The sequence below is a fragment of the Sinohyriopsis cumingii genome, chromosome 5 (genome assembly GCF_028554795.1).
Source record: "Sinohyriopsis cumingii isolate HCF-2022 chromosome 5, ASM2855479v2, whole genome shotgun sequence".
NCBI lineage: Eukaryota > Metazoa > Mollusca > Bivalvia > Unionida > Unionidae > Sinohyriopsis > Sinohyriopsis cumingii.
Window position 1 is genome coordinate 67,571,003 of NC_142965.1, and position 12,214 is coordinate 67,583,216.

Below are 12,214 nucleotides of genomic sequence, written 5' to 3' on the forward strand. Positions count from 1 at the left end.
TTGTTATAATCTGAAGTGAATGCATATTATGACAAAAAATTAAGTTGTTACCAGCATAAAAATAAAAATAATAAAAATTTTAAAATATAATTGAAATGCATAAAATGTATATAGATAAAAAGTGCTGCTGATTTTTACCAATCTAATCTGATGTAATGTCCTGGTGCATGGTGTAAGGGTGTAATGTAAATTACCCAGTAATTTTTTGTGTTTCAAACCATGGCAAAATATACTTGGATATCCTTTCTCACCTTGGTAAGCATCAGGCTTTGATTCTTGTTCTACAACTTGTGTTTTCCTGTATTACCTTAAAATGTTTTGCATGCTTGTTTCTTCTCATGGGGTGAAATGGCTGTTCAGTTCGTCTGACAGATTGTATGTCAGTATGTCCATAGGAGAGGTACTTAGCTCCATACTTCTTGGCATGGCATGATACAGCAAGTAATGTGTTAAAAATGCTGTTAAGACCAGAAAAGGCACCAAAAAAATGTTCAAATTAATGTCCATCTCTAAGCAGTAGTCTCTAATCACTTGAATATTTATTGCAAAAAAAATTCATAGGTATCCCCACTAAATTTATGTGTTCTGTGTTGTCAGATTTTGATTGTAAAAAATATTCAGAATTGCCTTTACCTAGTTGTCACTTGGAAATTATTTTGGCATCATTACTTAGATGATTTGAAACATTGACAATTTGTTGTCGTATTTACCTGTGACCGAATATATTGAAAGCAATCCTCTTTCCTTTCCTAAGATGTATTCATTTGGATAATTTGCAATTTATATTTTATTCAGTATGTAGAAGCAAAAACAGCTTATTAAGTCATGATTTGTTGATCACTATCACTGTTCAGAAAGATAAATCTGTTAGTTGTTCTGATCATGGTTCATTGTAGTCTTTTTAAGATTTTACTCTGATTGTTGATGACTGAAGACAGATCCATAATTTTTCTTTACTTTTGCATCATCACAGGCAAGAAACCAATCAGAAACTGTTCGTAATTTCAGTTCAGAAAGCCAGTGGACTCAATTTGTATCCCTGGAGACCTTTGATCATATAAAATCCTTCTAGACTGTGCAAATTGTTATTCAAAATACATGTTGACATTTGTTCACAACATTTCCCAAGGTTAATTCTTAGAATTTATATGATAATAGAAATGGGCAGTTTTTAGACCTGAATAATTGAAATGTTTTCTTGTATTAGAAATTGAACTAGCTTGTTTGATAAAATTATAAATGGATAAAATGATCTTGTTAGAACTTTTCATTCATGTGAACCTTGTATCTATCATCAGTACCCACCATGCTAATTATACAAATTGTCAACTTTCTATGTCTTTATCCTAATCTCTAACTACTCTCTAATCTTTCTCCTACTTTTTTTCCCCTTGATGAGATAGCATGCTTGAATCTAGTTAGTGTTGTGTGCTTTGAAATATTGGAATGAACAGTATTGACTGTTATCTACTGATAGAGTTTGCGACAGATCGGTGTCAACACTGCAGATATGCTCAGCAGCCTACAGGAAGGCTTGTTCTTCCTTTCAGGGAGACCTGTTCTTCCTTTAAGGGAGATTTGTTCTCAATTTTGGGGATATTTTTGACAAAATATAGATGACACAGGAAAGTGTTTAATTAGCTTCAATGAAATTTCAAGTATTCCTCACTTTTTTGACCGTATTTTAGGTAGGGTCTGAATTAGAGAGTCTGCATGATGATATGGAAGTTGTCACATGTATGGTTTTATATATAAGAAAAGTTAGTTTAAGGAAGCATCAGTTTTCACAGAATTTATAGAAGCGGCTTCATATATCAACAACACAGTACAAGTGACAATAATGGAGGTTTCAGAATAATGAGCATAGGTTTGATTTCCATTAGTTTAATTTGAACAGACTGTGAATTCATATATTTTTATATTTATCAATTTTCATGGTTTTCCTCCAGCAATTAAGTTTTTTGATGGTACATGTACTTTAAATTCTTCAGTTGGGGAGTGGGTCAGACTGGTCTTATTTTTATTATTTTGGTATTATTTTGTTTATCTTCCTAAAATTGTATCATTATATAAATGTTATGATGTCTATCAACCCAAAAACGTGTTACCAGTTTGGTTTCTGCACAATAATTCAAGATCACCACCAGACTGTGTGGATGATTTGCACTTGGGGTAAGGAAGAACCTTGTTGATTTCAGGGTGAAGAGTTTAAATGCTAAGGCCATTGACTAAAAGAATAAAAATGGTACAGCACAGTAACTCAGATTCTTGCCATTTGCAGTTACCCAAGTTTTTGCATATCTTGCTATTGTAGCAAGGAAGTATCCTACTGATTTTGGGGTCAAAAGGTCAAATGTTGAGGTCACTGAATGAGAAGTAATGGTTTTTGCACATTAACTCTAGTTCACCACTTCTGAAAGCTACCAAATTTTGTGAATGAACTGCTCTTGGGTGAGGAAAATCCCTGTGTTTTTGGGGAAAAGCATAAACAGTCAAAGTCACTGTGACTGAAAGAATACAATTTGTTTAGCTGAATTCAAGAGTTTTGCATAACAGATCTGGATCAAACTTAGTTAATGACTTGCACTTGGGGTAAGGAAGAAGCCTTTTGATTTGGGGGGTCAAAAGGTCAATGGCCAATGCAATTATAGCTAGAGGAAGAAATTTCAGTTCTGAAATGTATTCTTGCCAATAAAATTATTTTAACTGAAGAATGGCATGTAGTTCTTTGAAATGAAACATATTCTCTGTATTTTTACACCATTCTGACAATTCAGTTTCTTGAAACTTCTGGACATACGTAAAACAATTTAGCATGATATTTCAGATTATTATTTTTTAATATGGAAGGGACTGTGTGCATGAGATGAGATTGCTGCAGCATTTGGATTAAATTGAAAATGAATCAAAATACTTATTATGGAATGTCCCCTCTATGATTGTATAATTTCTCTCACTTTGTGTATATTTGTGTGTATCCATTCCATTGCTTAAGATTATGATACAGTGTTTCTTGGAAATTAACCACAGTTCAATTATAAATGATATGTCTTTATCACCCGTAATTTGTTGAAATAAAGATGTGCCCATTTTGATGGTAAAAATCACAATCCCATTTTGTTGGTTTTATAAGTGTATGTGTGTGTGTGTGTGTGTGTGTGTGTGTGTGTGTGTGAGAGAGAGAGAAAGAGAGAGAGAGACTTTTCCTGAATACAAAAGTTATTTCAGGATAGAACTCATACTAAAAAGAATTGGAGGAGAAATTAGAACATATTACAGCTTTTATTAAAATCTTTTTTTTGGGATAACTTCTTGGTAGATATGTAAAGTCATATTTTGCTAATCATAAGCTAGTTGTAACATTAACCAATGGACAGACACTTCCTATCCCATTGCCATGCAGTCCATCAGTTAGGGTCTACATTTCTTATAGTTCAGACAACCCAGATTTATCAGCATGCAAATTTACTACACATTATGATCAACAGAACCAAAAAAAAAAAAATCAAAAACATCATTTAGAATTTTTAAAAATCCCAATTTTGAAATTCAGCATGTAAATTGTAGAAATTAATATGATTGCTGAGGTACATGCACTGCATGATGCATTATATCCAGTGTGCCAAAACATTGTTATTTTATAATGGACATGCTTGCAGAATTTTGGTGAAAATTGTAAATAAAGACATGTCTTTTCCTTTTGGTAGTTTGTTTTGGCACTCTTTAAGTTTGACCCTATCCAATATTTCAGAAAATGTGGCAAAAGCTATACCACCTGCAAATGTTCACAATAAACTATCATTTTATTGGGAAGATGTGGAATTCATTTTAAAGTTAGTACCAGTATGTATATGCATATTAGTACATACATACATACATACATACATACATACATACATGCATGCATGCATGCATGCATGCATGCATGCATGCATGCATACATACATACATACATACATAACATACATACATATATACATATATACATACATACATACATACACGTACGTACATGCATATGTACGTACATACATGCACACACACACACACACACACAGTGTTTTCTCCAGGTTGTATCATTGCCTGAATCCATGCTAAATTTAATGAATGCCCACTGCCCCTATTCTGCCATAAGATGAACAATCTCGTGAAAATCATGCACTGTTGATTTCCTTTGAGCATAATGAAACCTGTAACATTTGTTAATATATCTCCATCTGATCTTAAAAATTCTTGACTTTTAAATCAACTGCCATAATCAAGCACAAAACTAATTGACTTTGTGCAATTGAGCAGTGAGATACTTCATTATGTAGTTATTAAAACAGTTTTAGCAGCTGCATTTGGTGCATTTTGCAGCGGTAGACATGCAGTTTTTCAGTAATTTCTCTACTATGCAAATTGCCCTTTCCCCACAAAAATTTATATCCTCACCCTTGCAGATATGCCTTGTTCCCTGTGTGTATTGATCCTGGAGAAGACAGTATAAACATGCAAATGTCTGAGGCAGATAGATAGGTATACAATACTACTGTCCATAAATATAGTATAATATGAATTTAATTATAGGCATATCACAGACTTGCACTTTAATCACAACAGGACTGCACAAATTAACCAGTAAAAACCAGCACAGGGTCAGTGCTTTCTTGTGCTGGAATCAGCTCTAATTAAACAAATGGAATCAAATCAATTTTCACAGAACTCGGATGATATTTGCTGTTCATTGCCAACTTTTGTTTTGTTTCTAAGAATATCTCAGAGTCTTTATTAACAAAATGTATGGCATCTTTGTGTGTTTTATTAGGGTGGTGGTAATTCCAATATTGACCTTATAGCCAGGTAATGGTGGATCCATCCACAACCATCTTAAAATAGGATTGTTTTCTTTTTTGTATACAAAATTGTGTTTGTTTCATGAAAGTTTGCTAGTGAAACAATCATTTTTGGCTTGGAACAATTGGGATTGGAAGGATATCTCTGACACTATGTCCATTATAATTTTTCCAAATATTGTTTGTACTACTAATATACAAGCTATGCCCACCAAGTCTTGACTCTGTGCACCTGCATGGGTATGCTTTTTTATCAAATTATTTTTTCTTTTCTTTTACAATTCAAAAATTGTTCCTACAGCTCGTCATTAGTTGATGTCCATCCATGTCATTATTAGTGCCACCAATGGTCAAAGTTGCAAAAACTGTAAGATGGCATTGAATATCTATTTTAAGGCAATGTATCTGGCAATGAAAACATTTAATGTTTATGGTAGCTACCTTACTTGCAATATAACGTGTTAACCACCATTATTTTTAATATATTTCTGAATTTAACATCACCCATTCAGAGAGAAGATTTAATTTATTTTTGTGGTTCAAATAATGACCGAAGAGACTAAATTTATGCAATATTTTGTGATTTGTTAGTTTGAAAAGAAAAGACACACTGAGGTATTGTAAATGCTGGTGGATAATGAGTATGCATTCAGCACTGAAGTTACATGAGAGCAAGACCTGGAATGGAAATTTTGATCTTGCAGCTCATTTTAGGTTAAGCAGATATTCAAACATTTTAATGTTTTCATGAGTTATTTGAGTGCTTGATAAAACTTTAATTTTAATAATGTAAGTGTCCAAGAAAAATATGAATGTTTTGTGCTGACCACAAAACTAAGGTGGCAAAACTGTTGAAGCAGATGAGATTATCCTAGTTTTATTGCACTAATAGTGCATTATGTGCTATTATTTTCCTTTATCTCTTTAGATTGTTGCGTCTTCCCCCAAAAATATTGAGGATGGGTGACACAATGTGTCCTGTTCTTAGGATTCAATCTATAACACTAACTGATAATAGTAACAAATGATGTGATAGATCTACTGGCCTTTCAAGTTAATTTCATAATGTAATGGGAACAACTTAAATTTAGGTAAATGTTTGGACCTTTTAATAGTTATCTCCCTTTGACATTACTGGTGGTAATGCTTGAAACAGTGGTACATAATGCTTTTAAAGGGAAATCACCACAGTAATTCCTACAATAATGTTTCAGATGTTAATGTTACTTCTCCAGAAAAATAATATAAAAGTTAGAATACTACAAAGATTATATAGAGAGTCAGATTATGAGAGTAAAAAAGAACCATGAGATGTATTTCGGATGTTGCATTGTTACACTTGATCTTATGTAAATTAGTATCACTTCAACCCACCAAACCATCAGTATTCTCAGTACTTTGATATAGCCCTGCAAGCCATCAATATTCTCAGTACCTTGATTTAACCATTCAAGCCATCAGTATTCCAAATACTTTGATAGGTTGTCTGTTTATGTGACAGTTCTATAATAATCCTTCTGGATATGGATCACATGATATGAATAAGAAGTGGAACAAATGTGTTAATTGAGCTAGGTTATGCAAGTATCCTATTTAAAACATGGCCAATAAACATTATTATAAAAATCATCTGCTAATGCCATTAGAGGATAGCTCATTTCCAAAGCTCTGATGTTGGTCACCATTTCCATTGATGACAAGAATGGCTGTTTGCCTGCGTGTTCCAATGTAGGTAGGCATGTAACTAAGACCACTTCCTCGCACCATTCTTGATCTGGGATGCTTGCAAAGATGGCCAGAGAGTATATGGAGGAATGTCCGACGGAATGATGTGTTAAACATTGTGTAAATAATTGGGTTGGCCAGTGAAGCAGCATATCCCATCCACAGAAACACTGACATTGTATCGGGAGCTATGGCTGATAAACAGGATTCACAAATTGCCGACATTATGTTAGTTATGAAAAATGGAGTCCACAAAATGACAAAGACTGCAAAAATAATTCCCAAAACTTTTGAAGCTTTCTTTTCATTTGTTTTTGTTAGTTTGGACATTTTGCCAAGAGCTTGCTTATTTTTTGTCATTTTTCTCAGAAATTTTCGTATACTTTTTCTGGTTGCACTCTGTCTGACAGAAAGATGGGATTTCCCAGAATCCTCAGAACTCTTTCTGGACTGGTTGTGCTCAGTATTCCTATCAGATAGTCTCCTCTTGATAGCTGCCCGACTACTGGTACTTACGTTACTTGATGATACACTTTTGGGAACTGCTAGCTGATACATGTACATGGACTTTGAGTGAAGTGTTAGAAGGTTGGCTGTATTTTCTGATGAAGAATCAACATCATCAATTGAGTCCCCTGAATCAGACACTAATTCAACTTTTAGTTCACTACTTTCTCCATTTTCACATTTTTGGTTTATCTGCCCTTGACCATTGAGCTTTCTTTCTAAAGAAGTAGGCTTTTTGTTGTCAGGATCTAAGGTTATTTTACTTTTTGTATTCTTTTTCTCATTCCTTATTTCTTGTAGACATTGATCCATTTCATTTTGTATTTCATGAAAATGTTGACACCACTTGAAAGATTTTCTGTCTTTAAGAATCAAATCTCCCTCAGACCAAGAAGTAATACAATTCTGTTGGAGTGTTTTCCATGTTTGATTTTCTGGAGGGAAGTTAGAGCATGAGATCGAACTTTGGAGGGGGCTGTTCTGTGATTTTGGGAGTTTCAAACTAGAATGAAGGGTCTGACTTGAGCTGTGTGTATTAGCTCGAGTGCGGTACTGCCAGTTGGTATCATTGTGTATGTCTTTCATTTCTGATCCTTCTGCAAAAACAACAGTTTTGTATGACATTTTGTTGTCTCTATCTTGAGATGAGCTCAGTAGCTCTTCACAGAGAGGCTCAGCTGTGTTTTGTAGGGTCTCAGTGCTGTGAGTTGTTTCCCCTTGTGAACTGGGTCCCTCAATGTAGATTGGTGGTGCAATTTTTGTCTCATATTCTTCATCATCTTTATCTTTGTTTGCATTTTTTATAACTGTCATCATGATTGTCGTTTTTTCCCCCGTTTCAGTGTTTGGAGTCTTAACCAAGGAACTTAATTCAGTTTGACTAATGTCCGCAGAACTTGCAAGATTTGATTCTTGGCTTGGAGGAGATAACCTTGTTGATATGTTACAAGACTTTTTGAGCAGGTTATTATTTCTGCTGACTCTGAAGTCTGACCCGTCTACTGTACGCATTAATGTTTGGTTCCTCCACAAGATGCGGATGGTCAGAACGTAGGTGAAAAGCATAATGAAGAGTGGAATGTAGAAGGCAAGGACAGACCCATAGATCAGAAACTCCTTTAGGGTAGGAATGCATTGTTGGCTGACGAAGACATTTGTCTTGTCCACAATACCTAGAATACAGATTGGGCTGCTTATGGCAATTGAAACCACCCATACAAATGTGATCTTAAAAAACACCATCATTCTTGTCTTGTTACGACCATACTGCATTGGGTACTTGAGGGTGAAGTAGCGATCCATTGACATGGTGCACATGTGCCAGATGGAAGCAGTACACATCAGGACATCCATTGTAACCCAGAACACACAAAAATGGTGGCTCATAGGAAAATAACCTGCAAAGAGATAATAGGTCAAGGCTTAATGCAGGCTAAAACTATCAGAAAATTAGATGAGACTATAGATCTCAAGAACATCTTTGATTACTTTACATTTTAGATTTGAAATAATTTGCTGTACAGGGGCTGATCCTGAGAGGTAGAGTGGAGCCACAATGCACCCCCACCACCCAGCACTCAGCATGATATTTCCAGAATTGCACCTGCTGCATACATGCCAGCCATTATGCTTTTGACTTAATCATTATACATTTTTTCACCTAATTGTATCGTACGCTTGACTGTGCATTTATTTGGATTAAGCTTATTTGGTACATTACAAAATAAAATAGAATTAAAGCAATAAAAAGTTTTGTTTGTCATTTTTATTATCATCTCTTTAATTCCACTATCTTATTAATTTGAAAATTTAATTTAAAAAAAGACAGCTGAGTAAGAATAGTGTATGATTACATTTGTCCATCCTTGACCTACATGTGCTTTCCTTATTTTTTGTTTATAGCAACTGAAAATGACAGATATCCCCCCCCCCCCCCCCCCCGAACAGATGGGTCTCATCAGTTTGAAACTTAGCCTCATGGATTCATTATATTGATAATATATTTAGATAGCAGATCAGTCTATACCATAAAAAAAACACAACTGGTGCCAGATGTTTAGCAAAACTTCTTTTTTAATGTGACTCATGAAGTTATATAACTAAAACATGTTAGAAGAGAGGGATCTTTTTAAACTTTCTAATCATGTCAGATCAGAAAATGGATCAAAAACACTTTACAAATTTGAAAAGAAGAATATCAGAGTGATGTAAGTCCACACTCAGATTGAGCACTTTGTCACACTCATTGCAGAATTTGTGGACTTAATGATCATTCAGCAAGAGATAGAAATGTAGAGTAGTAAAGTGAGTGTAGGTATATAAATTGTCAGTATGTTTTGTGTTGGTATCCTTTGTACCAATCCCAATGGCTTTTGCCCATTTGTGACAAGAATTTTTACCAGCATCAAATCCAAGTTAGTAGCCAAAATAAATGTACATATTTAATAAATTGTTATTAGGTGTTTTTGCAATTATAGCATGTAATATATAGATGGCATCTTTTTATGCTCACTTACATTAGCAACAATTATGCTTATACCTCTCTTGGGGTTGGCATGTATACTGCAGTACAGTTGTTACATTAGTAATCTTCAGTGAACATTTTCCTTTACCCACATTTGTGACTCAGAGAACCCCAATATTTTTAATTTGACTCCCAGTTCTGACAGGTAAGTTTTTTTTTTCATACTCAGTATGATCCTCAGTTCTGACAGCATCTTGCACTCCTATGGGGGAAATGCTTCCTTTAGTAATTGTTCAGTTGTTTTAGTCTCTTCCAGCTAGATTTTTCATTCTTTTGATATGTATTTGTACACTATAATATACATGAGTATAGTTATATCCCTCATTCTTTTGATATGTGGTTCTACACTATAATATACTTGAGTATAGTTATATCCCTCATTCTTTTGATATGTGGTTCTACACTATAATAAACATGAGTATAGTTATATCCCTCATTCTTTTGATATCTGGTTCTACACTATAATATACATGAGTATAGTTATATCCCTCATTCTTTTGATATCTGGTTCTACACTATAATATACATGAGTATAGTTATATCCCTCATTCTTTTGATATGTGGTTCTACACTATAATATACTTGAATATAGTTATATCCCTCATTCTTTTGATATCTGGTTCTACACTATAATATACTTGAGTATAGTTATATCCCTCATTCTTTTGATATCTGGTTCTACACTATAATATACTTGAATATAGTTATATCCCTCATTCTTTTGATATCTGGTTCTACACTGTAATATACTTGAGTATAGTTATATCCCTCATTCTTTTGATATGTGGTTCTACACTATAATATACTTGAGTATAGTTATATCCCTTATTCTTTTGATATGTGGTTCTACACTATAATATACTTGAGTCTAGTTATATCCCTCATTCTTTTGATATGTGGTTCTACACTATAATATACATGAGTCTAGTTATATCCCTCATTCTTTTGATATGTGGTTCTACACTATAATATACATGAGTCTAGTTATATCCCTCATTCTTTTGATATGTGGTTCTACACTATAATATACATGAGTATAATTATATCCCACATTCATTTGATATGTGGTTCTACACTATAATATACATGAGTATAGTTATATCCCTCATTCTTTTGATATCTGGTTCTACACTATAATATACTTGAGTATAGTTATATCCCTCATTCTTTTGATATGTGGTTCTACACTATAATATACTTGAGTATAGTTATATCCCTCATTCTTTTGATATGTGGTTCTACACTATAATATACTTGAGTATAGTTATATCCCTCATTCTTTTGATATGTGGTTCTACACTATAATATACTTGAGTATAGTTATATCCCTCATTCTTTTGATATGTGGTTCTACACTATAATATACTTGAGTATAGTTATATCCCTCATTTAACTTGGGTACAGTCAGGGATCCCAGTTTTAAATATTGTTTTTATAGTGAGCCTACCTCAGTGTAAGGTGCCAGCACCTACTACAGTATGACTTCTGTAAAAAGGATTATAATGAGGGATCACTTTACTCAGAAACTGTTAGTTGGACCAGAGAATGAGTTAGTGGATATAGGCACATACAAGTTGTATGGATCAGTTAGGTCACAAACCTATTGCCATATTTGCAAAACTCTTCGACTTCACTGCATTCTGCAACTAAAATTTTGAAGGCTGACAATAATAAGTGAACTAATTGAAACACAAGATCATTAAAGGTCTTTTATGTATGTATTTTCCATTTTTGTAACAATTGCTGGAGTTGAAGGAATATGGATCCTGGGTATTAAATAGAGAAGTGACTTAAATGGAAACCTATCCCAGCCATTGGCAGGCTTAATCCTAATGTGTACAGCTTGCTTGTGACATTGGACAGTTCTGTTAGTGAACACCAATTACATCTCACTCAGAGGCTCTTGCTTAATGCATGAAAATGTTTCCAGCACCACAGGGTCAGAAAATAAAGTGGCAGAGAATCCAGTGTGGGCTTTAAAAGCCAAAACAAACAACCTGCTTATTCCTTAGGCAACAATTCTGCAGTTTCATGTTTGTCTGGTTCTTCTGTTTACATGACAGTAGAAATGCAGCTTTGAGAGTATGACCGTGTTAGATGTTGTACAAAAGAAAGACTGAAGTCTTTATGTTAAAGAATACTTGATGTGGTTTAAGTTATATTTTTGTCTTGACTGCCAGATCATGTGAAAACCATAGAAATCAATTAGTCTAAACATATGGTGATATCTTCCTTACCTGATTGTAGACCCTGACATAATACACTAATTCCTTGCGTGACTGTAGACCATATAACACTAGGCCCTGATTTGACATTAGACCCTGACATATGACACAAGACCCTGACATATAACATTAGGCCCTGATATGACACTAGATTCTGACATATAACACTAGGTTCTGATATAACACTAGATCCTGACATAAAACACTAGGCCCTAATATGACACTAGACCCTGACATATAACTCTAGGTCCTGATTTTGACTGTAAACCCAGGCATGTAACACTCTTGAACAACACAAATATATCTTTACACAACAAAAAAAATCCCCAAAATTCATTAAGTGCATCTGATTGAGCTGGTTTTGCCCAGTATGTTGAAGTGCTTAGTACATTATATAC

General features: G+C 34.1%; 2 protein-coding genes across 3 annotated transcripts in view; one reads left to right on the forward strand and one right to left on the reverse strand.

Moving 5' to 3' along the window:
• The window catches only part of LOC149799360 (26S proteasome non-ATPase regulatory subunit 1-like), a 392,984-nt gene that overhangs the window by 72,032 nt on the left and 308,738 nt on the right, over positions 1-12,214 (forward strand). The gene's annotated exons all lie outside the window — the stretch shown is intronic.
• The window catches only part of LOC149799362 (uncharacterized), a 30,416-nt gene continuing 24,353 nt past the window's right edge, over positions 6,152-12,214 (reverse strand). Inside the window, exon 3 of the mRNA XM_089958685.1 lies at positions 6,152-8,464. Coding sequence (XP_089814811.1) covers positions 6,462-8,464 — 2,003 coding nt within the window. The 3' untranslated portion in view covers positions 6,152-6,461. The remainder of the gene's footprint in view (positions 8,465-12,214) is intronic.